The 26527-nt window shown below is 47.6% G+C and overlaps 1 protein-coding gene across 4 annotated transcripts in view; it reads right to left on the reverse strand.

Moving 5' to 3' along the window:
* The window catches only part of sox5 (SRY-box transcription factor 5), a 239853-nt gene that overhangs the window by 79849 nt on the left and 133477 nt on the right, over positions 1-26527 (reverse strand). For all 4 annotated transcript variants that reach the window (XM_070896692.1, XM_070896691.1, XM_070896690.1 and 1 more), the window contains 2 exons: positions 24273-24352; positions 4268-4414 (listed from right to left, as the gene is read on the reverse strand). In XM_070896692.1, coding sequence (XP_070752793.1) covers positions 4268-4414; positions 24273-24352 — 227 coding nt within the window. The remainder of the gene's footprint in view (positions 1-4267; positions 4415-24272; positions 24353-26527) is intronic.

Consider the following 26527-nt stretch of genomic DNA (forward strand, 5'->3'; position numbering starts at 1 on the left):
CCTCCTTCATTTCGGCTGCCCCCAAAGGTGTGTCACCATCCTCCGCCTGCTCCACAACGATATGCAAGCCATGATCCTGACCAACGGATCCACCACAGACCCAATCCACATCCAGACCGGGGTCAAGCAGGGCTGCGTCATCACGCCAACCCTCTTCTCGATCTTCTCACTGCAATGTTCCATCTCACTCTCAACAAGCTCCCCGCAGGAGTGGAACTAAACTATAAAACCAGTGGGAACCTGTTCAACCTTCATCGTCTCCAGGCTAGATCCAAGGTCATCTCAACCGCTGTCGTCGAGCTACAGTACATGGACAACGCTTGCGTCATTCAGAGGCTGAACTCCAAGACATCGTCAACATCTTCACCGAGGCGTACGAAAGCATGGGCCTTACACTAAACATCCGTAAGACAAAGGTCCTCCACCAACCTGACCCCGCCACACAGCACTGACCCCTGGTCACCAAAATCCACAGTGCGGCCTTGGACAATGTGGACCACTTTCCATACCTCGGGAGCCTACTATCAGCAAGGGTAGACTTCGACTACGAGGTCCAACACCACCTCCAGTGTGCCAGCGCAGCCTTCGGTCGCCTGAGGAAGAGAGTGTTTGAAGACCAGGACCTCAAATCTGGCACCAAGCTTATGGTCTACAGTGATACCCATCCTATATGGCTCAGAGACATGGACCATATACAGTAGACACCTCAAAGTGCTGGAGAAATACCACCAATGATACCTTCGCAAGATCCTGCAAATCCACTGGGAGGATAGACGCACCAATGGCAGTGTTCCCGATCAGGTCAACATCCCCAGCATCGAAGCACTGAGCACACTCGACCAGCTCCGTTGGGCAGGCCACATTGTCCGCATGCCCGACACAAGACTCCCAAAGCAAGTGATCTATTCGGAACTCCTACACGGCAAGCGAGCCCCAGCTGGGCAGAGAAAACATTTCAAGGACACCCTCAAAGCCTCCTTGATAAAATGCAACATCCTCACCGATACCTGGGAGTCCCTGGCCAAAGACCGCCCTAAGTGGAGGAAGTGCATCTGGGAGGGTGCTGAGCACCTCGAGTCTCGTCGCCAAGAGCGTGCAGAGGTCAGGCGCAGGCAGCGGAAGGAGCGTGCAGCAAACCAGACTCCCCACCCACCCTTTCCCTCAACCACTGTCTGTCCCACCTGTGACAGAGACTGTAATTCCCGTAATAGACTGTTCAGTTACCAGAGAACTCACTTTGAGTGGAAACAAGTCTTCCTCGATTTCAAGGGACTGCCTATGATAATGATGCTGTCTGAGGGATCTTGCTCTGTGTAAATTGGCTGCTGCGTTTCCCTATATTACAACCGTATGTACATGCAAGTCTTCATCTCTATTGCTCAACACAAATTTGCAATCTCACTCAGAGGGAACTCTGGTGTGGGGAAAGGGACATTCCAAAACAATGTATCCAAGGGCAGTGTTAAAATAAAGACTTGCATTTCTATAGCGCCTTCACGACATCAGGTCGTCCTTAAGCACTTTACAGCCAATGAAGTACTTTTGGAGTGTAGTCACTGTTGTAATGTAGGAAACGTGGCAGCCAATTTGCGCACAGCAAGCTCCCACACACAGCAACTTGTTGATGACCAGTGTCCGGCAATGAGGTTCTGACATAATGGGCATCTCACCGGGAGCTTTACTGTGCACATTGCTACAACCTCTGATGCAACTGACCTGTGAGTCATTGAGACGGACAGTCGGAGCAACAGGTAGAAAAATATTGAATTTTCCCAGCAACAGCATTCCTCACATAAAAAATAAATAGATACAAAAAGATAGCGATGCAAGAGCGCTTAGATATCTAGAGGCACATCCGTTGGGGCTCAAAGGTTGCGATCTACAGAGTACAATAAATATTTTAATAGGAGAATAATTCTAGACTGAAGATTGTTGCTGGAGCCGATGAATTTAATGTGGCCTTGTTGGAAAGGTGGTGTCAAGAGTATTTTTATTGTCAAAGTGTAAAAGTAGTTTTCAACCATGTTGTTAAGCAGAGCTAGAGAGCCCAGGCGAGGGCCCAGGGGCAGCACGGGCCAGCCACACTGCGGTCTATGGATCGTAGGAGCATGTGTGTGCATTAGGTCTGTGCAACAGAGCTTGGTCTCCAGTCGACTTGGTTAACCCTTGCCACTGGACCAAGACCTAGCTCTGTCAAGCCCATGTGTTGGCTGGTGTGCATTAACCCCACATTAAAAGAATCCATGCACAGGCATCTTCTACCCTTCATGATGTAGTTCGGGACCTGGAATAGTTGGGGCTTCATTGAAACACCTGTGAACTCATCATTTTTTGGTGTAGAAGCAAGTCATCCTCAATACGAGGGACCGCCTAATGCTATACTACTAAATAAACATTTGATGTGATTTGACCCATGGACATTGCCTACACTGTTCAATAGAGCAAAAGCAGCTCAGAATACCACAGCCAGCCCATGTCTTCTCAGTAAGCTGCTCAATGTCACCACCGTGAATAACCGTGAAAGGGCTGGATGAGTCTAAGGATAAGGGGTAAGCCATTTAGGACCGAGATGCGGAGGAACTTCTTCACCCAGAGAGTGGTGAACCTGTGGAATTCTCTACCACAGAAAGTTGTTGAGGCCAATTCACTAAATATATTCAAAAAGGAGTTAGATGAGGTCCTTACTACTCGGGGGATCAAGGGGTATGGCGAGAAAGCAGGAATGGGGTACTGAAGTTGAATGTTCAGCCATGAACTCATTGAATGGCGGTGCAGGCTAGAAGGGCCGAATGGCCTACTCCTACACCTATTTTCTATGTTTCTATGTTATGACAGAAATGAGGGGAAAAATTTACAAAGAAGAAATAAATCCTACATTTCATTGTGTTGGCGTGCAGCTGGGTGTCGCACATCTGCAGAGGGACAGGGTTTGTGCCTCTGGTCGCTGTGTATTGGTGACATTGTAAACAGAGCCGGCAGATTTCCCATGTTGCTCTCTCCAGCAAAACGCTGGAGGTCATTTTGTTCTAACCCGCCCAGCGGGAAGTGATGGGATGGACACGTCGGCCAATTTAGTTTCCGTTGTCTTTTATGGAAAGTAAAATTGTTTGGGGTGCAAGTCTGACAGTCCAATTCTGTCAGTTCTCTGCCGGGCAGGTTAGGTTAAAATGACCCCCGATAAGTGCATTCTTAAAGATGCATTAATGATTTCACTAGAAACAGTGATCAGAGGAAGTCCTCCACTAACATGTAACTACCAGAATTAATCTTCTCCCAAGATGCTCTTACCTTCGAGAGCAGCCAACAGGCTACAACTATTCAAAGCTAAATAACAATATTCCTTTTTAATGTAACACTGCTTTCTTTAAAAAGGTTCCATTTTTTTACATTTTTACGATAAGCAGCAAATCCCAAAATGCTTTGACCTTTTCTGAAAAAAAGAACTGGCATTTACATAGTGCCTTTCACGTCTTCCGAATGACCCACAGCGCCTTTTAAAGTGCAGTCACTGTTGTTTCGTAGGCAAACAAGGCAGCCAATTTGCGCACAGCAAGGTCCCACAAAAAGTAGATGGGTTGAATGACCCATTGGTCTGTTTTACTGGTGTGGGTTGAGGAGTGAGCGTTAGCCAGGAGAATGCACGGCTCTCCTTCGAATGGTGCCGCGGGATCTTGTACATTCACCTGAACAGGCAGAGGGAGCCTCGGTTTAATGTCTCTTCAGAACGACGGACAAGTAAAGCAAGTAATCAAATTCATGCTTTCGTTGCCGGCAAAAGCAAGCAGCTTCCGCCTTTAGAAGTATTTTCCCTTGAGGTTAATCCTCTCACCCTCCCACCCCCTGCACAGATTTTGAATAAAATTTCTCCTGATAGCTTGTAAAGGAATAGGCATTCCCACTCACACCTGGGGCCAAAAATCGCCCTAAGTGGAGGAAGTGCATCCGGGAGGACGCTGAGCACCTCGAGTCCCATCGCCGAGAGCGTGCAGAAATCAAGCGCAGGCAGCGGAAAAAGCGTGCGCAAACCAGTCCCACCCACCCCTTACCCTCAATGACTATCTGTCCCACCTGTGACAGGGACTGTGGTTCTCGTATTGGACTGTTCAGCCACCTAAGGACTTATTTTAAGAGTGGAAGCAAGTCTTCCTCGATTCCGAGGGACTGCCTATGATGATGAGGCCAGCGTTAAAAATACACATCCCTTTAACAATTCTGATCAAACACAGTTATTTGAAAGCCAGTATAACTGGGAGGATGATCACCATACCTTGCTCTTGGGTGGAGGGGTGTTTCTGCTTTTCTCTGTCGGGATGTTGTTGGGTGAGAGAGTGTTGCTGAGGCTGGCCTGCGACATGCCGTGTAACTTGGCTCCAGGAGACACCTGCATCGCGGCGAGCTGGGCCGCGTATAACTGCTGTAACGGGAGCAATGGATATCCTCGTTAAACACACACGTTCTGCGACACAGCTGATGTTACTTCCACAATTTGTCATTGACCGGAATTGCCTCACTGCAGGCCCAGCACAGTCCACTTCACACTGGCTCGTACAAAGAACCAAGTTAAGCAATCGCACACCGACCCAAAGTCAAGGGCAGGCCATTGGTGAGTTGAAAACTGATGCGGAACAGGTGCTAAACGCAACTTCCTTCACCGCGCTGGGGCTCGAAACAACAGTAGCATGTTGCGTCAGTATTAAAGCAGTTGTGCAATTGGATTATTACTACCACTTTCTTCCAATGTAACCTTGGGTGTGACGAGTGCCAGTCATTACCTATTCTCTGTGTTGTCACTGGCAGGCAGCTAAAGAAAGGACATGTATTTATATAGCAGCTTTTTATGACCTCAGGAAAAGCCAAAGTGATTCACAGGCAATTAAGTACTTTGGATGTGTAATCACTGCTGTACTGTATGAAATGCGGCCGTCAATTTGCGCACAGCAAACAGAAATTAGATAAATGACCGCATATTCTGTTTTGGTGGTGTTGGTTGAGGGATGAATATATGCCAGGGAGAACTCTTCTTCGAATAGTGCCAAGGGAACTTTCAGCTCCACCCGAGAGTTCAAAACTTGACAGCCCGTGTCCTAATTCGCACCAAGTCCCGCTCACCCATCACTCCGCTGTTCGCTGCCCGTGTCCTAACTCACACCAAGTCCCACTCACCCATCACCCCGGTGCTCGCTGCCCGTGTCCTAACTCATACCAAGTCCCGCTCACCCATCACTCCGCTGTTAGCCGCCCATGTCCTAACTCACACCAAGTCCCACTCACCCATCACCCCGGTGCTCGCTGACCTACATTGGCTTCCGGTTAAGCAACGCCTCGATTTCAAAATTCTCATCCTTTTTTCAAATCCCTCCATGGCCTCACCCTTCCCCATCTCTGTAATCTCCCCCAGCCCCACAACACCCCGAGATGTCTGCTCTCCTCTAATTCTGCCCTCCTGAGCATCTCTGATTGTAATCGCTCAACCATTGGTGGTCGTGCCTTCTGTTGCCTGGGCCCTAAGCTCTGGAACTCCCTCCCTAAACCTCTCCGCCTCTCTTTCCTCTCTTTCTTCCTTCAAGACACTCCTTAAAACATACCTCTTTTGGTCACCTGCACTAATTTCTACTTAAGCGGCTCGGTGTCAAATTTTTATTGCATAATATGCCTCTGAAGCTCCTTGGGACGTTTCACTACAATAAAGGCGCTATATAAAAACAAGTTGTTGTTGTTGTTATTAAGAGAGGGTCTCGGGTTTACATCTCTTCCGAAAGGCAGCATTTCCAACAGCATAGCACTCCCTCGGTGCTGCACTGAAGTGTTAGCTTGGTTTCTGTGCTGAAGTGAACGCTTGACCTCTTGACCTCCGGCAGGCATTCACTGCTGAAGCACGGACTTTACAAGTGTCCATTCGGGTGAGTACGAGAAGGTTCTGATGCCCCAAGAACAATACCCTAGTCAGCGCCTTCGGCAGAGATGCTTGTGTCCACCAACCAGGAATGAATTGGTTTACTAGTGCCCCGCCGATTGTGCTTCATACAGAAGCCTGATTGAGATATGACAGGATTGCAAACTTGCCAACTTTAGAAGTCAGGTGTTCTGTGGGCCCACCCCATAAGAAGACACAGATGCCCCTGAATTATGAGACCCTACTCCCTGGTCACTTGGCCTCCGCGCCCCATTCTACAGTCCACAATCCTGACAAACAAGTCGCTGCACCAGGATCGATGCCTTGCATTTCAAGGTCTTCACTTCAGTCTGCAAGCTGACCACTTCCCTCTCTATAACAGTCCTCCTATGAAGAGGAACATTGAAGAGAGCTTTACATGGCTCGGTTTTATCACCTCATTCCATCCAATGTGACCTTGAATTGTCCTCCCCATTTCTGCCAAAGGCACTGTCGAGGGTACGATTCTCAGGAGGACCCCAGGGCCCTCTACCGCCTCACCCCAGATGGGCATCCTTCATGCCAGCCCCTTGGCAGTGAATGTCAGGAGGCAATTCAGCCCACTGGGACCACTGGCCAGCCCTGGCCAGTCCCCACACAACATTCACACACCTACATTCTACAGGAGCTGTCAGTGGATCAGAAGGGGCCCTGGGGTCACCCACCCTCCAGGAATTAAAGATGAATTCCCCAGACACCGCTGCGCGCAACACCTGGGAGTACATGGCGTAAAGAAAAATGGTGGGTTTTTTTCACTTTTTTCAAACACTTTTGTTTAATAGTTCTAAAAAATATTGGTGATGGGAGGGGGGGGGGGATGGAAAGTCTGTTTGCCCGGAGGGCAGGAGGTCATGTGATGAAACCTCCAGGAATATGTCCAACCAGAGTTGCCGACCCTAAGTGGGTCCTCTGGCTGATCCCCTGCCCCCCTGTCTAACCTGGGCTGGGGGGACATCGGACCCAATTCCTGACTACCGAGCCAGTTAGTGTTTAGCTAATTCAGCACAGACTGAGAATCAAACCTGGCGACCCTCTTAAACGTGGGCTGCATTGCTAACCAAAGTTACAGCCAGCCGACACAGAGTTAACGGTCATATTTCACACTTAAGGTTATAAATGGAATAATATTTTTCTTAACCTCGCCCTCTAATTTAAGGAAGCAAATTGTAACCACCAATTTTCATTTATACTTATTCTTTTTTATGCGACGTAATGAATTCTATATTTAAGCATGACTTAACAAAGGCCAGAACCGTTTATTATTTTCAGACAGCATTTTTTGCTTCATCAATGATATCGTGCAGCTGCACTTCCCTTTTCCACGCTGTAATTTCCCCCACCCAGTAATTCTTCACAAGGAGATGGAGGGGAACGGGGGTGGTGTGGGGGGAATATCCCACATCAGGCACTTTCTTTCAGCGCTCCGTATCATTTCCCAAACAATAGCAAATATAATGCTCACAAGTAAGGAAGTTTGCTTGTAAATCGCAATGTGATTTTAGGTAATTTCAGTCCAATTACACCCAGTTTGTTCCTCTGATTGCTCCAGTGTGTGCGAGAGAATAAACATGCTCTTCAGTGAGCTGATGCATACTAAATCGCTGACATCTTGCTGTATCCAGTCCACTGGTTCAAAGCTTATTTGCTGTTTGAATTGAGTTCCATTACAGGGGCCAATAACGATCACTCAGCATCCTGAATGGAGGCATAGTCGGCCTGACAGCCACTTACTAGCGCACGAAGCATTCACTGGCAACAAAGCTCACAAGTGACTCCAGAAAGAAGCGCGAGCTGTGGGTGAGGATAAAGGATGTGACACATTTGCCCCCCTGGGTCAGCCGGGGGGGTATTCACGGGGAGAGCAAACCAGAAGGGGAAAGGAAAAAAAAAAATTACAAGAGAGAATGCAACAAAAAATATCTGGGTCATGATGAGGTGGAGGAATTTTTAAAATATATAATTTCATGAAAGTAAGGTTGGGAGGTCAGTGTTTATTTAGGGGGGAGGGTTATGGGATGGGGGTCGATGACTTGTTTACCAAATCAAACGCAGAAGTGCATATTAACGCAGAGTGACAGATAACATGATTTACTCAGTGTGCAGGCAATATTTGTTGGGGGGGGTAGGGAAAGAGATACGAGGGGGGGAGGGAGAGACAAGAGAGGGGGAGAGAGATACGAAGGTGGGGAAGGGAGAGACTTGGAGGGGGGAGGGAGAGACGGGGGGGAGGGGGGAAGAGGGGGGAGGGGGGAGGGAGAGCCAGGGGAGGGGGGAGGGAGAGATAGGGGAGGGGGGAGGGAGAGATAGGGGAGGGGGGAGGGAGAGACAGGGGAGGGGGAGAGAGATACGAGGGTGGGGAAGGGAGAGACGGGGAGGGGGGAGGGAGAGACAGGGAAGGGGGGAAGAGAGATACGAGGGTGGGGAAGGGAGAGACCGGGGAGGGGGAGGGAGAGACGGGGGGAGGGAGAGATGGGGAGGGGGAGAGAGAGACAGGGGAGGGAGAGAGATATGAGGGAGGGGGTGGAGAGACGAGTGGCTAGGGAGAGATGGGGGGGAAGGGGAGACGGGGTGAGGGGGAGGGAGAGACGAGGGAGGGGGAGGGTGAGATGAGGGGGGGAGGGAGAGATGGGGGGAGTGAGAGACGAGGGAGGCGGAGGGAGAGATGAAGGAGTGGGAGAGAGAGAGACGAGGGAGGGGGAGGGAGAGGAATACGAGGGAAAGGGAGAGAGAGAGACGAGGGAGTGGGGAGGGAGAGGGGGGGGAGTGGGGAGGGAGAGGCGGGGGAGTGGGGAGGGAGAGGGGGGGGAGGGAGAGTTGGGAGGGAGATGAGGTGGGGAGGAGGGGTGGAGCCAGATTTGCAGATCTAGCGGACACTTCCTCATCAAGAAAAGATGTTGTGTAGGTTAAAAAGAAATGCCAGCTGTTTCCCCTTCCCCGACCCGCTATTTGATTTCACTTTGAAGGAAATTGAGTATTAAATTCCGATCTGGCCAAAACATCTGCACATCCATTGAAAGGAGCGGCAGCTCCTGTGTAGGTAGAGACACCGAGCTTCAGAAGCACATGCAAGAAACCTGCTCTCACCCGGAGAGCTTTTGTCACATTACTCAAGGTAAAAAAAAAGCCGAGCTAGTCACCTGTAATAATGAAAATCATACAGCTGTTGAGTTAGTGCGGGCCTGAGACAGGCAGCTGCCTATTCACTGCCATGGGCAGCCACACATTAAAGCACGCTCATAGCAACACCATTCAACATTTCCGTTGCGTTTCATACCCGGTCGTGAGCTGCGAATGCTCTGCACTGTAACCATGTTAAAACTGGGCCGTCAGAAAAGGAGATACGTTTATCGCTGGTCCTGGGGCTTGTATTTGAGGTGTCAGCTATGGCTCAGTGGGTAGCACACTCGGCCCTGAGTCAGAAGGTCGTGGGTTCAAGTCCTACTCCGGGGACATGAGCACAAAATCTAAGCTGACACTCCATTGCAGTGCCAAGGGAGTCATCATAGGCAATCATAGGCGGGACAGACAGTCGTTGAGGGTACGGGAGGGTGGGACTGGTTTGCCGCACGCTCCTTCCGCTGCCTGCACTTGATTTCTGCATGCTCTCGGCGATGAGACTCGAGGTGCTCAGCGCCCTCCCGGATGCACTTCCTCCACTTGGGGCAGTCTTTGGCCAGAGTCTCCCAGGTGTCAGTGGGGATGTTGCACTTTATCAGAGAGGCTTTGAGGGTGTCCTTATAACGTTTCCTCTGCCCACCCGTTGCTCGTTTGCCGTGAAGGAGTTCCGAGTAGAGCACTTGCTTTGGGAGTCTCGTGGGAGTGCCGCAATGTCGGAGGTGCCGTCTCTCGGATGAGACGTTAAACCGAGGCCCTGTCTGCCATCTCAGATGCATGTAAAAGATCCCACTGCACTATTTCGAAGAGGAGCAGGGGAGTTATCCCTGGTGTCATGGCCAATATTTACCCCTCAACCAGCATCACTAAAACAGATTATCGGCTCAGTATCACATTGCTGTTTGTGGGAGCTTGCTGTGCGCAAATTGGCTGCCTCGTTTTCCACATTATAACAGTGACCACACTTCAAAACGACTTCAATGGCTATAAAGTGAGTTGGGACGTCCTGAAGATGTGAAAGGTGCTATATAAATGCAAGTTTGTTATATTTAACCCCATGGCTCCATAGGTCATTTATACAAACGCCAGCTCCGCAGGTTAAATTATTCTAACGGGAAACAATTCTGACAATCTAGAACAACTCATTTTATTTAACCAAATAGTTATTTTGGGTGAATCTGTTCAAACCATACAAGATTATAATAGATGTCAATTGACATCTTGAAAGATACAGATAATTATCTGATTAATCTATTCATTCGTGTGTACATCTAGGCACAAGAACATTAATAGAATCATTAAAGAGTATAAATGTGTTCCCGTCAGTGTATAATTTGCTTTCATTGTTAGGTTTCTGTACATCATCTGTACCAATAATGGGGGCTCTGACTGTCGTCAGCCTGCTGCACCAAGTCAGAGGCAAATTCATTCCAGACTGACCCCACAACCCTGTGACCGCAACACAAGGTTTAGTTACCATCACACTCTCTATTCCGTCTTGAAACAATAAACTTTAGGAACGAAGCCAGTGAATGCAGTCACTGAGATGTCACTTGTGCAAGCCTGGATTGACTGCATACCCAATGGCAAAGATGTCAACTGCTGGCATCTCCCTGAGATCAGGGACTGGAGTGGGCGATAACACTGAATGGTATCTTTGGTTATACATTAGCGAGGAAGAAACAAACCCAACCAAAGATTAAAATGCAGACTCTTGCAATTGGAGGCAGTTCAGAGAAGGTTCACTAGGTTAATTCCAGAGATGAGGGGGTTGACTTATGAGTTGGTTGGGCCTCTATTCATTGGAATTCAGAAGAATCAGAGGTGATCTTATAGAAACGTATATGAGGGGGCTTGACAAGGTGGATGCAGAGAAGATGTTTCCACTGATAGGGGAGACTAGAACTAAGGGGCATAATCTTAGAATAAAGGGCCGCCCATTTAAAACTGAGATGAGGAGGAATTTCTTCTCTCAGATGGTTGTAAATCTGTGGAATTCGCTGCCTCAGAGAGCTGTGGAAGCTGGGACATTGAATAAATTTAAGACAGAAATAGACAGTTTCTTAACCGATAAGGGGATAAGGGGTTATGGGGAGCAAGCAGGGAAGTGGACTCGAGTCCATGATCGTATTAAATGGCGGAGCAGGCTCGAGGGGTCGTATGGCCTACTCCTGCTCCTATTTCTCATGTTATTAATTGGCAACAAGGCCCGCCATCCTCAATGGTGTTGCTCTACAAAACCCTGGGGGAGTGGTCACTCTGCAGTAGAAGTGGTGACGCGACCATTTTGATTTTATGCCAAGGTTGTCTCCATCAACAATGTGTATTTATATAGCGCCTTTAACGTAGTAAAGTGTCGCAAGGCGCTTCACAGGAGGGTAATCAGACAAAATTTGACACTGAGCCAAAGAAGGAGACATTAGGGCAGGTCAATGAGGTAGATTTTATGTAGGACCTTAAAGCAGGAGAGAAAGGTAGAGAGGCGGAGAGGTTTAGGGAGGGAGTTCCAGAGCTTAGGGCCTTGCCAGCTGAAGGCACGGCCACCAATGGCCAATCAAGTCAGCTGATTACATAATTGCAATGGCATCGATCTCCGAAACCACCATTCGCTCGCTCTCTCTCTCGCTCCAACATCCCTACCTCACAAACATGTGTCAAGGTGACAGCTCAGGAGAAGAGAGAAAAAAACATGTTTACAAAAAATTTGCTACTGAGTCCTGCACAGTGTTTAACACTGGCAGCTTGCTGGGTTCGGCATGACAAAAATGGGCTGTGATGCAGAGTGAGTTTGAGTTTATCCGCAGTTATAATCAGGATGGAGATGTCCTTTAATTAATGCATCAAGTGTCTACTGATGAACACTTACTTAACTGAGGTGATCATGCCATGTAATTACCTAAAAGCCTGGCTCAGTCAGGCTCCTAAAAATGGAAGTCTATGGTCAGCACTGGGCGGAGCGTCGCTTCACAGCACTTTCTTCACACCTCGTTGGCCCAAGCTCAAATCCAGCCCAGGCTGGTGGGGTGAAGTCTCCTGTCTCGGCTGTTTCCGCTGATCGGAAGTGATGTCAGAAAGCACTTCTTCACACAAAAGATAGTGAAAATCTGGGTCAACTGAAAATGTCAAGACTGAAGATCGATTGTTGTTAGGCAAGGGTATTAAGGGTTATGGAATTGAAGAGGGTAGCTGGAGTTAAGATGCAGACCCACCGTGATCTAATCGAATGGCGGAACAGAGCTTAGGGCCGAAGCAGCTGATGGCACAGCCACCGATGGTAGGGCAATGGAAATCAGGGATGCACAAGAGGCCAGAATTGGAGGAACATAGAGGTCTCAGAAGATTGTAGGGCTGGAGGAGGTTACAGAGATAGAGAGGGGCACATATTAATCTGCTTTACTCTTTGGTTCAAAGGAACTAGTTCTATTTATTGGCCTGACCCAGCATTCAGCGCGGCATCCCCGACCTGCAAGGACCATCAGCAGGTCGGGACCTTCAAAGGAACGTACCACTTCAAGGTACAGCGCGTGCTGGAGAGCGACGGCTAAGAGGGTGGCTGTATTGGACGTCACCAAGGTCCAGGTTGCTGATTGGAGCGTGGGCAGGTACAGCAGGAGCGGCGAGGTCGGAGCGAAGGAGCAGCACGAGATTGTAGAGGGATGTGATCGGGGCCCAGGAGAGGCGTGAATTTGGGGCCCAGCAGAGGCGAGGGCCCAGCGCCAGCCCACACTGCGATATCTGAGCGCACTAGGTCTGTGCAGCAGAGCTGGTCTCCAGGCGTCTTGGATAATCCTTGCCACTGGACCAAGACCTAGCTCTGTCAAGCCCGTGTGGTGGCTGGTGTGCAACGGTCACCACACATTAAAAAAATCCACGCACAGGCATCTTCCACCCTTCAGGATGTAGTTCAGGACTGGAACATTAGGTCCTTCATTGAAACACCTGTGAACTCATCCCTTTTTGGCGTGGAAGCAAGTCATCCTCGATTCGAGGGACTGCCTATATGATATTGGAAATATTTAAAGTTAGTTTCAAACTATCAGAAAACGTTTCAATTCCCCAGCTCCTTTAGGTTAAATACTCTTTCTGTGAACACAATGTAGGGGCTGTGCCTGACGCACGTATTAAACTTCAGTTGTACCCCCTTCCCTTTCTCGTTATGGGTTGTGAGCAGGTAACATTGGTGTGGAACACATATTAAAACATTTAATTAAATTGTCCTCAACCATGAAGAAAGTATGTCGCTATAGGATCCCCCTTCAGATACATTCTTTCAAGGCAGATAGGTTAGATCTCTCTCGTCTTTCCCCAACAATCAGACCTCCAGAAAGAAAGAAATAATTGCATTTCTATAGCGCCTTTCACGATCACCGGACGTCCCAAAGTGCTTTACAGCCAAAGTACTTTTTGCAGTGTAGTCATGGTTGTAATGTAGGAAACGTGGCAGCCAATTTGCGCACAGCAAGCTCCCACAAACAGATAATCACCAGATAATCTGAGTTACAGATGTTGATTGAGGGATAAATATTGGCCAGGAGACTGGGCAGAACTCCTCTGCACTTCTTCAAAAGAATGCCATTGGATCTTTTATGTCCACCTGAGAGAACAGACGGGGCCTCGGTTTAACGTCTCATCCAAAAGACAGTGGGGAATATGTGAATAGATACACTGCAGAGCACCCCGAGGAAACACGCTGCATACTTCAGTTAGGATAGTTTCCTGGGATCAACTTCCCCCACCAACCCCTAGATGCAAGCCTCCACTCTCCCTATTAAAATAGGATCTTCTCCACACTGCCTCCAGAGCTCGATATCTCCGTTGGATCTTGGTGAGCAAGACTGGACAAGGCACTCAAGGTGTGGTCTGACCAGAGCACTGGACAGTTTCATCGCAACTTACTCTGACTCTATCTAGCGTAACATTCCGTTGGCTTTCTTGATTGTTCCTCTATGTTGGACATGTTTATTGTCGAGCCTGCCTCGACTCCTGGGTCTCGTTCAAAGGCACCCTCAGCTAGTTCCATACCATGCATGGAGTATAGGCGTTACCCATTTTTCTCATTTTTCACTGGTCTGCATTAAATTCCATCTGCTATCATTCTGCCCACTTACATATTTTGTCCAACTCATTCTGTAATTTCTGAGCTTCCTCCTCTGAATCCATTGCTCCTCCTCTTTTTGTATAATCTGCAAATGTGACCAATTTGCACGGAGTTTCTGAATGTAAATTAGAAAGAGGAACGGTCCCAACTAATGTTCTCGCTAAGCTGTGTGGCCGAGCAGGGGCCTGGAGGTCCCGTGCAGGCCGCTCACTGGCTTTTACAGGGAAGGAACAGTGCACGCGCTGAAACCCGAATGGGCTGTGCAGCCAGTTACAGGGACTGCGCAGAGAAAGAATATTAGAGGGAACATTGGTTCCAAACCCGAGCCCAGGGGCATCCCACCTGGTACTTCCCCCACTGGACATAACCCCTCTAACAAAAGTACCCAATGTTTTCTACCCTTCAGCCAATTATTTATTCATTTGCAAGTCTTACCCTGAATCCACACTTGAGTTTACCCCAAAGGCTTTCGATTGGAACTTTGTCAAAGGCTTTTTTGAAAGTGCAGATATGCCACGTTGTAGAGCTTGTGTGACAACTGGGACCTTTCACTACGTTAAAGGTGCTATATAAATACAAGTTGTTGTTGTTGTGATGGCTGGTGTGTGACAACTGGAAAGTGACTCCTGGAGTGTGACACCTAAGTGCAAGACTTTACCATATAGAGTAGCAAACCTCCCATGACAATGCTCACAGTGAATCGACAGATATGCTGTTTCATAATGGCAGGAACCATCATCATCATAGGCAGTCCTTCGGCGTCAAGGATGACTCGCTTCCACACTAAAAATGAGTCCTTAGGTGACCGATGAACTCATTTTAAATGGTGGAAGATGCCTGTGCGCGAATTCTTTTAACGTGGGGTGGCCGTTGCACACCAGCCACCACACGGGCTTGACAGAGCAAGGTCTTGGTCCAGTGGAGACGACTGGAGACCAGGCTCCACTGCATGTGCCAATACATACACACAAACTCAAACATACTCCTACTGTCCTCCTTCATTCCTTCTTCCCACAGGACCTCTCTCTACGTGGAATCCATTGCACCACGGCATGCACTGTGTCAAATTGCACCAAGTCGCCAGTCACAGTTAGGGAAGTCATTGAGCAGAGGAGGGATGCTTCCCCAATGAGAGTGAGGCAGAAGTGGGGGGAGTGGCGGGGGGGAAATGACCAGAGCGAGTCTCGTTCACCTCTTGGCGCCCATTTCACCACAGCGCTGGCTCGGGCCGAAGTGCTGGCCCAAACCTGCCCTTGCAATTGGAGAATGTGATGGGGAATGGGTTTGTGGGGACATCAGTAAGTGAAGGAATAAAAAAGGAAAACTGGGATTAATTTTAATCATTGTACCTCATAATTATATTTTTTTTAGCTGACTAATGCATGCCAAATTATTCAGGCTTTGTTTGAAGGATGTATGGAACGCTCTTTATAAAAATGAATTTAATCAAATTTATTTTCTTTTTAAGAGGAAGATTTTAATTAAATGATATACATGTGTGAAGGGTGATTTTTAAAGAACAGGCCAAGAAGGAGACAAGGAGGGTCAAAACCCATGTCTTTAAAGGCAAATTTAAAATCTCCATTTTCGTGCACATTTGTGAACAATCAACATGACACATTTGCGATGCTTCAAAAGGCTGACCTTTGAACCTGGATAGTTAAGTCAGTGGCGAGGCTGCCTTCCTTTGTTCCCTTTGGCTTCACATTGTGCCAAATGAGATTTATACAGTGGCCTGATTCACCAGGCGGAACGATACTCGATTTTAAAAAATACAATTTGCGCAAAAGGCAAAAAAATAGAGGCTTCGTGCCTCGCTTTGAAAACTGCCGGACATTTCAAGCATTGCACCAAAATACCTGACTTTCGCAAGTACATCCCTTAACACGAGCTCCAGGGACTTGTTTACAATCTAGGCTTGACACTCCAGTGCAGTGCTGAGGGAGCGCCTCCCTGTCAGAGGTGCCGTCTTTCAGATACAACGTTAAACCGAGGCCCCGTCTGCTCTCTCAGGTGGACGTTCAAGATCCTAAGGCATTATTTCAAAGGCAAGCAGGGGAGTTATCCCCGGAGCCCTGGCCAATATTTATCCCTCAAACATCATTAAAAAACAGATTATCTGACCATTATCACATTGCTGTTTGTGGGAGCTTGCTTTGCGCAAATTGGCCGCTTGTGTTTCCTACATTATAACAGTGACTAACACTTCAAAAACAACTTCATTGGCTGAAAAGTGCTTTGGAGCATCTTGTGGCCATGAAAGGTGCTATAGAAATGCAAGTTCTTTCTTTAATAATGCAGTCCAATGTGGAGTTGAGCCATATGGATCAGGAAGGTCCTGGATTTATTTGTGGTTCGGTGCTGAGTTACAAGTGAGGACTGTAATTGGCTTCAGCGTCCCTGGGCTAGGACGGGAGAAGTAATTCGAGTGGATTTCCTTTGCAAGACAGACAAGCACCCTGTGGTATAAAACTTCATTTTAAAAGGCCTTCCATTTCCTTGCCGAGATGGCTAGTGAAATGCTGCGTTGGCCTCTGGAGGCTGGTCTTTGAAGGGTTAAGGGCGCACTACACAACACCAATTACAGCAGCTAGACATGTAATTCCTGCTCGCTGCACCTTGCAAAGAGCTCAGCTTTTGCTCTTGCCCTTCAAAGAAGCGACGCATGCATTGCAGATCACAGGGACAACAAGCTCCTTGCAGCTGCTGCTATTGAGGTAAATTCATTACATTCCTCGACTCGAGTGAAAGTATTAAGCACCGGCTGATCTGCTCTCCACAAGCCAATCCTGACGCAGGAGAGTAATCCATTACAATATGTTCCAACATCTGCCTCCCCATATGATGCATGACCTATTCGATTGACCCTCTTTATACCTCGCCAACGTTCCTGTTCATTACAGAAGGAGGATGAGCAGGGTGCTCATCTCATCTTCAGGTCATCAACCAGTAAATACATCTCCATTCGAAACCGGACTTGTACACGCGCAGTCTGAATCTCTTTCATTCCCAAGCATAATATTCTCATCATTTATTTTCCAATAGCCAAACCACAAATTGGTTGGTGTCCCGCAGCCCCCCCTCCCCTTTCACATTTATTCCTCTCGCCCTCTCTCTCTCTCTTTCTTCTACTTATGAGCTCAGCAGGACAGGGCTTGTCATTCACCCAATCAGCAAGAGATGTATGGAACATGAAAACGGTGCCCTGCTCTCTGTATGCGACAAGATCCTGAGGTCAACCTCCTAACTGGGGGCCCCTGTGACATTCGGTCAGCCTCCAGCACTGCGGGGGAGATAAATCTCGAGTTCATTTATTAACAATCACCTCTCCTTCAGACATCTGCGATAATACACTCGTCCGGGCTTTTAGTGGGCAAAGACAATGAAGACTAGTCCAAAACAGAGAGAGCACACTCCACGAGCTAACAGCTATTTCAATACAAAGTTGTCTTCAAAGGTGGGCAGAGGAAACGTTACAGGGACACCCTCAAAGCCACCCTGATAAAGTGCGACATCCCCACCGACACCTGGGAGTCCCTGGCCATAAAGCGCCCTAAGTGGAGAAAGTGCAACCGGGAGGGCGCTGAGCTACTCGAGCATCGTCGCCGAGAGCATGCAGAAATCAAGTGCAGGCAGCGGAAGGAGCATGCGGCAAACCAGGCTCCCCACCCAACCCTTCCCTCAACGACTATCTGTCCCACCTGTGACAGAGACTGTGGTTCTCGTATTGGACTGTTCAGCCACCTAAGAACTCATGCTAAGAGTGGAAGCAAGTCTTCCTCGATCCCGAGGGACTGCCTCTGATGGTGATGTCTTTTAAACAAGAGTGCTCAAAATATGGGACATTTTTAATTATGTGAAAAAAATATTTTTTTTTAAAAACTGCTCTCCGCATTGCATTAGTGCCCTGCGTTCTTCAGAAAGTTGTTGAATTATAATTGTATTTTTGTTTTCTCCACTCGCTCTATAAATACATATGCAAATGACTGGCGCTCTTGCAGCTGTGCAGCATTAACCACGCGTGCAATGCTGATTCTATGTGCCCCTGCGGACTGGAGTTGGCCGACTGGGGCCTCCTCACCCACCACAAGCCACACTCGTGCAGATGAAGCCCGGGTTTAGGACGGAGCAGGCCAGCTAGGATCAGCAGGGGGGTTGGGGGGGATTTCTCACTGATTCGGAAACTGTACAAAAAAAAGGGGGGCATAATTTCAATTTGTTCTGTTGGGGGGGGGGGGGGGGGGGGGAGGTGGGAGTACAAATTTTAAATTGCCCCCTCCCCCTGACTGAAAGCAAGCTTTCTGAGGATTTCTCTCCGCTCCCAATCCGCGGGGCGGAGAGCAGAGCGATATTCAGGACTTGAACAAACTCTTCATCTGCGAGGGGTGTTCGGGTGGGACGTGCGTGTGGAGTGGGTCGGACGGGCGCTATGTGTCAATTGCGCCGCTCTGATGATGTCGGCGCCTGCGGTCGTGCTGACGCGTCGCAACGTCCCTCCCCTTCAGTTAAAGGGGAGGGCCCGCTGTATACTCTGCAGTCACGTTGGTGCAACCCACTGGGCCACCAGAGACGGTTTCTGCCGGGCCTGTGGTCCAGCGGCACCCAAGAGGGCCGAAGCCATGGCCACCATTGTCGGACCGACAATTAAAATAAAATGGCAGCCGCGGCAGCGCGCCCTCCCCTTTACGGGTGGACGCGCTGCCCAGCCACATGCAGCTTCCCGCCGGGGAAAGCCGTCGGTGGCACCAACCGCCAATTTCGCTCGCAGGGCGGAAAGGGGGTCGCGGCCGGTCGGAACGGGGTCAGCGCGTGCCCGATGGGGCGACATCACGGACGACGCAGAATCCCGCTCTCGCCACTCCCGGCCCGGGGGAATTTCGGAAGGGTCAGCCTGCCTCCTGGTCGGTGAGGCCTATCTGTACCATTAGAGGCCGAGGCACCCCCACCCCCCCACCCCAAATGTCCCCTGTTTCGGGTTGCCAACTCTGGGTGGATACATTCCTGGAGGTTTCATCACATGACCTCCCGCCACCTGCGGCCCCACACTGCCGCCATTGTCCAAGCCCACGTGTCCATCCTCATGCCGCCCCACCTTCCCGCACCAATTACAAAGCGGGCAGGCTTCATTACCCAATCACATAACTGTCAGTCAAACAGCCTTTTATCTGATAACTACAAAATTAAAAGTGCTCAAAGAAATTATTTTTAAAAACTTCATTTTTTAATGCCCTTGTGATTTTTCTCCTGGGTTGCACACAGCAGTGTCCCGGAGATTATTCTTTCATTCCTGGAGACGCCAGTGTAATCCTGGAGGGTTGGCAACCTTATCCCTCTTACAAACTACAAATTGGACGGTAAAATCCATGTGTAAAGCAGGCCAGTTGCAGTCTATTAAGGGCAAGATTTTACAATTATTTTTATTATTATTTATAAACAGTTCTTGACTCCTGGCTGCATTAATCTAATCTTTAAGCAGTTATCATTAAAACACTCATCAAGCAGTTACAAACGGACGTGACTTGGGTGAAGCCAAGTCCCTTCAGCACTTGCACTTAAGAACATAAGAAATAGGAGCAGGAATCAGCCATTTGGCCCCTCGAGCCTGCTCCGCCATTCAATAGGATCATGGCTGATCTGATCTTGGCCTCAACTCCACTTCCCTGCCTGCCCCCCATTACCCTTTATTCCCTTATCGCTCAAACATCTGTCTATCTCCACCTTAAATATATTCAATGACCCAGCCTCCACAGCTCTCTGGGGAAGAGAATTCCACAGATTTACAACCCTCAGAGAAGAAATTCCTCCTCATCTCAGTTTTAAATGGGCGGCCCCTTATTCTGAGACTATGCCCCCTAGTTTTAGTTTCCCCTATGAGTGGAAATATCCTCTCTGCATCCACCTTGTCGAGCCCCCTCATTATCTTCGCCTGATGTCAGGAGAGACTGGGCACATTATAAGGGCAGAGATGTCTCACCTTTAAAGTCTTGAACAGCCCTGAGCATGTGGGCAAAATGTACAGAGTAACAGTAACATTCATGAAAGTGGGATCAACAGATTGCCAAGAATCCCCTTGATGTGGATGACTCAGAGAGGATTATATTAACTCTGGGCGATGGTGTGGCACGGGGGTTATCGAATTACGTGTCCGTGATACACCATGCCTGATCTTCCTTTCCAAGAAAGAATTTGCACTTTCTATAGCGCCTTTCACAACCTCAGGGCGTCCCAAAATGCTTTACAGCCAATGATGTGCTTTTGAAGTGTAGTCACTGTTGCAATGTAGGAAAGACGATATCCAAATTGCTCACAGCATGATCCCACAAACAGCAATGTGATCATGACCAAATAATCTGTTTTAGATGTTGATTTAGAACTTCCCCGCACTTCTTCGGCATACTGCCAAGGGGCCTTTCACGTCCACCTGATAAAGTGAGGCCCCGTCTGCCCTAACGTCTCATCCGAAAGACAGTGCAGCACTCCTGCAGTACTGCGCTGAAGTGGCGGTCTTGATTATGTACTCAAGGCTCTGGAGTGGGACTCCGACCCCTCGGCTTTCTGACTCAGAAGTCAATGGAAGGAAAGATCGGATGGCATGTATAGTGGGCGGCTAATTCAATATTGTCCGTTTGCTATTGGTAGAGCTGGTGGCGGTTACAGAGATAGAGAGGGGCAAGGCCTATAAAGGATTTAAACACCAGGATGAGAATTTTAACTCTAACGAAGGGTCATTGACCTGTAACGTTAACTCTGTTTCTCTCTCCGCAGTTGCTGCCTGACCCGCTGAGTTTTCCAGCATATTCTGTTTTTATTTCAGATTCTAGCATCCGAAGTATTTTGCTTTTGTACTTGTATTTCTATATCGCGCTTCACATCATCAGGGCACCCCAAAGCACTTTACAACCAAGGAAGTATTTTTGGAGTGCAACCATGGTTGTTTTGCAGGCAAATGCAGAAATACAAACACGCACGGTCTCACTAACATCAATGAGATAAATGACTAGATAATCTGCTTTTTAGTGATGTTTGGTTGAGGGGTAAATGATGACCAGGCTACTCGGAATATTCCTCTGAATAGTGCCACGGGATCTTTTTGTCCACCTGAACAGGTAGAACGAGCCTCATTCCAATGCCGCATCTCAATGCTGGCACCTCCGACAGAAGTGTTATTCTGGATCATGTGTTCAAGTCCTTGAACCCACAACAGATAAATAAAATTAATTAAATTAAATAAAAACAGATAGTAAGAGTTTCTACAGAGTCTATAAAAAGGAAGAGAGTGGCTAAAGTAAATGTTGGTCCCTTAGAGGATGAGACTGGGGAAGTAATAATGGAGAATAAGGGAAATGGCAGAGACTTTAAACAAATATTTTGTATCAGTCTTCATGGTAGCAGACACTAAAAACATCCCAATAGTGGATAATCAATGGGCTATAAGGAGGGAGGAACTTAAAACAATCACTATCACTATCGGCAAAATAATGGGACTAAAGGTGGACAAGTCCCCTGGACCTGAGGTTTGCATTCTAGGGTCTTAAAAGAAGTGGCTGCAGAGATAGTGGATGCATTGGTTGTAATCTACCAAAATTCCCTGGATTCTGGGGAGGTCCCAGCGGATTGGAAAATCGCAAATGTAATGTCCCTATTTAAAAAAGGAGACAGACAGAAAGCAGGAAACTATAGACCAGTTATCCTAACATCTGTCGTTGGGAAAATGTTGGAGTCCATTATTAAGGAAGCAGTAGCAGGACTTTTGGAAAAGCATAATTCAGTCAAGCATGGTTTTATGAAAGGGAAATCATGTTTGACAAATTTGCTGGAGTTTTTTGAGGAGGTAACGAGCAGGGTGGATAAGGGGTAACCAGTGGATGTGGTGTATTTTGGATTTCCAGAAGGCATTCGATAAGGTGCCACATAAAAGATTATTGCACAAGATAAAAGCACAAGATGGGATCGGTGCTGGGGCTTCAACTATTTACAATCTATATTAATGACTTGGATGAAGGGACCGAGTGTAATGTAGCCAAATTTGCTGATGATACAAAGATGGGTGGGAAAGCAAATTGTGAGGAGGACACAAAAAATCTGCAAAGGGATATAAACAGGCTAAGTGAGTGGGCAAAAATTTGACAGATGGAGTATAATGTGGGAAAATGTGAGGTTATCCACTTCGGCAGAAAAAATAAAAAAGCAAATTATTATTTAAATGGAGAAAAATTACAAAATGCTGCAGTACAGAGGGACCTGGGGGTCCTTGTGCATGAAACACAAAAAGTTAGTATGCAGGCACAGCAAATAATCAGGAAGGCAAATCAAATGTTGACCTTTATTGCAAGGGGGATAGAATATAAAAGCAGAGAAATTCTGCTACAACTGTACAGGGTATTGGTGAGGTCACACCTGGAGTACTTCATACAGATTTGGTCTCCGTATTTATGAAGGATATACTTGCATTGGAGGCTGTTCAGAGAAGGTTCACTAAGTTGATTCCTGACATGAAGGGTTTGAGTTATGAAGAAAGGTTGAGTAGGTTGGGCCTATACTCATTGGAGTTTAGAAAATGAGAGGTAATCTTATTGAAACATGTAAGATACTGAGGGGACTCGACAAGGTGGATGCAGAGAGGATGTTTCCACTTCTGGGGGAATCTAGAACTAACGGGCATAGTTTCAGAATAAGGGGTCGCCCATTTAAAACTGAGATGAGGAGGAATTTCTTCTCTCAGAGGTTTGTAAATCTGTGGAATTCTCTGCCCCAGAGAGCTGTGGAGGCTGGGTCATTGAATAAATTTAAGGTGGAGATAGACAAATTTTTGGGCAATAAGCGAATAAAGGGTTGAGAGGGCAGGGAAATGGAGCTGAGTCCATGATCAGATCAGCCATGATCTTACTGAATGGTGGAGCAGGCTCAAGGGGCCAAATGGCCGACTCCTGCTCCTATTTCTTATGTTCTTAACCTTCTGACTCAAAGGCACAGGTGTTATCACTCAGCCAAACTGATATTAAAAGATAAGTGTCTTGGGCAGCACAAGGTTACTGTGCTTTGGAATATCAATGTGTAAATCACAGATTGGAGTGGCATAGTTTGATCTCCCTATTCCTGGAAGTTCCTGATCGCAGCCATTCTGTGCAGAGATATTCATCTCTTTCCAGGGGATTTATAAAGCGCCTTTCACAACCACCGGAGGTCCCAAAGCACTTTACAGCCAATTAAGTATTTTTTGAAGTATAGTCACTGTTGTAATGTGGGAAACACGGCAGCCAATTTGCACACAGCAAGCTCCCACAGCAATGTGATAATGACCAGATGCCCTGATTTTAGTGATACTGATTGAGGGATAAATATTGGCCAGGACACCGGGGATAATTCCCCTCCTTTTTTCAAAATAAGTGCCCTGCGATCATTTACGTCCACCTGAGAGGGCAGATGGGTTTAACATCTCATCCGAAAGACGGCACCTTCGACGGTGTAGAACTCCCTCAGCACTGCACTGGAGTGTCAGCCTAGATTTTTGAACTCAAGTACCTGGAGTGAGACTTGACTCCACAACTTTCCGACTCAGAGGCGAGAGTGCTACCCACTGAGTCACTGGCTGGCACGAGGTTGAAGGAAAATCTGAGGGCCTGTTGTTGCTGGGTCATGTCTGTATAATTCTTGGTGACCATATTAAGAGTGGTATTGGTGAAGGGCTAGGACTAGTTACTTGCCCCTCCTCCCCAGCCCCAACAAGGCAAGAGCTGCAAGTTAGGGATTGGGATGGAGAATTAAAATATGATTTTGTTGGAACCACAGAGGTACATATATATCCTGATTAATAATTGAGAAGCTAATGCTATTCAATGCAAGACTGGACATCTTGATAAATCTGTCGCTGGGATTCTCTTAACATGCAATTTCTATTTTTCTGTGCTGGTTTTCAGTGTCAGTTCTTCAGCACTGACCAAGGAGGGTCAAGGTTCAAACGGTGGTCTATATTGAGTCAGCTGATCTTTGAAGTTTGGATAAATTCGCTGAGCCGTCAGAAAATCTTTGACAGGCATTTATTTGTCAACCGCTCCTCTCTAAATAACTCCTCCAAAGGCCTGGCCTGTCCTTTAAGCCTCTGAACCACAATATTAACATCTGTCTTACCTGCAGCTGGAGCTGTCCGAGCCCTGGTGTTGCTGCCGCTGCCATGGTGGTGGGGATAAGCTGAAGGGGGTAAGGCTCGTCTGTGAAAGAGAACGATGTATGTCTTAGAACGTGTCGTTCAAACTCCCTCTACCAACACCACGCATAACTCCCCCACTCTTCCCAAAGCTCCGTGCTATTTCAGTCTGCGACCTTCGACTTCCAGCTCTCAAAATCATAAACTGCATAAGTATGTCTCATGAGGAAAGGTTGAGGAGGTTGGGCCTCTACTCATTGGAATCCAGAAGAATGAGAGGTGATCTTATTGAAACGTATAAGATTATGAGGGGGCTTGACAAGGTGGACGCAGAGAGGATGTTTCCACTGATGGGGGAGACTAAAACTAGAGGGCATGATCTTAGAATAAGGGGCCGCCCATTTAAAACTGAGATGAGGAGAAATTTCTTCTCTCAGAGGGTTGTAAATCTGAGGAATTCATTGCCTCAGAGAGCTGTGGAAGTTAGGACAGTGAATAAACTTAAGACAGAGATAGACAGTTTCTTAACCGATAAGGGGTTATGGAGAGCGGGCAGGGAAGTGGACCTGAGTCCATGATCGGATCAGCCATGATCGTATTAAATGGCGGAGCAGGCTCTAGGGGCCGTAGGGCCTACTCCTGCTCCTATTTTTTATGTTCTTATGTCGATGAATAGTGAGAATTATGTACAATGGGGCCGAAATTCATCAGCCACCGCCCGCTGCCGCCCACTCCTGCCGTCATTTCTCCTGAAGATCTGTCCAGTGGCACTTTGGAGGTGTCCTGGGGTGGACTGGAGGGGAGAGCTGTCGAGAACCACCCGCTGACGTCAGCCAACGGCCGAGTGGCGCAACTGAGCTCTCGCCCACCGAGATGCCATATTCCTGTGGGCGGGACTCGGCGACAGAACATGGGTGGACCACTGCGAGGAGGCTGGTCTGTCCCCGACACCTGGACAGGAAACAGGAAGAACCTGAAAAAAAGGTAAGTGAACATTTTTAAAAACATTTTCAACAGCAACTTACCTGTATGGGGTCCCCTGGAGGTCTTCCAATTGTTTTTTTATTTTTTAATTGTTGATTTTTTTTTTCCAGCTCTTTGACCCTCCGTGGGCCTGACTCCATCCTCGGCGGCACTTGGGCGGCAAGCGCCTCTGCCGCTGAGAATGAGACCTCCTGCCTGCTACCATCCAGATTGATGGCATATGTTGTCCATTTGCCGCCCGCCGACATTCGAGGGACCTCGGCGATGAATATCCCGCCCAAATTACCGTCCGGTACCAAGGCGGCCCCAATGAAACTGCATCTTTGCCATTGATTTCAGGTTGTCCTTAATGCAGGTTCAAACTTGCTACCATTCTTTGAATGTATGTTTCCCTGACAGCTAACCCCTCCCCACTGGCTCAGTACAATGGGACCATTCCAACACAATGTGTGTGGAATGTATTAACAAATCCCATTGTCAAAAACTGATGTGGTATGCTAGAAATACCTGTCCGGACCGACACTTTCTCTGGATCTAATCCGTATTATGCAAAGCTTAATCCCTTGATTTAATCCCTTGGTAGCTGAATTTTATAGCAACATCTTAATATAAATTAATCTGAAAATCATCCCAGTCAAAAATCCCAAAATGTGAAAGTTGCTATGAGTTTGCAACTGGTGGTTGCAGAGATCTGTAATGACTACAGTCTGCTTATTCACCTTTCTCATTGGCGAGATCTTGACTTTGTGCAAGAGTCACGTCAATGGAAATAAAAATGGGCAGGGATGTAAAACAGACTGCCGTTTTATACTAACGCACAAAGTCACGATCCACCCCATTCAGTTCACAAACAGGTAACATTCTGACATTCTTTAGGTTCATGAAGTGAATTATCTTAATTTAAATTGAATTAAAAATGTTGCTCTACTCTTCACATTTGGTTCAGGTGTACACTTGGACTGAATTCATCCAAGTAAACAAAGGGATTCTGGCATCACCAGAACCAGTCTGATCATAATATGCAGTTTTCTAGTACTTCATTTGAAGTCTTTAACCAGCAGACAATTCTCTCTGTGGAGGAATATCTCATCTGGTTAACTCCCCTGTGTAACGTCATGACCAGTTTTGTGTCTGGTTATGCAGTATTCAGGTGATACCATGGTGCGTTAGGCATCAAATTTCAAATGTGCAAACTGCTACTGATTCATGGGTGTTTGAGACAATTTTACAATCTTACAGCACAGGAGGCCGCCAT

Source organism: Pristiophorus japonicus, chromosome 13, assembly GCF_044704955.1.
Source record: "Pristiophorus japonicus isolate sPriJap1 chromosome 13, sPriJap1.hap1, whole genome shotgun sequence".
Lineage (NCBI taxonomy): Eukaryota > Metazoa > Chordata > Chondrichthyes > Pristiophoridae > Pristiophorus > Pristiophorus japonicus.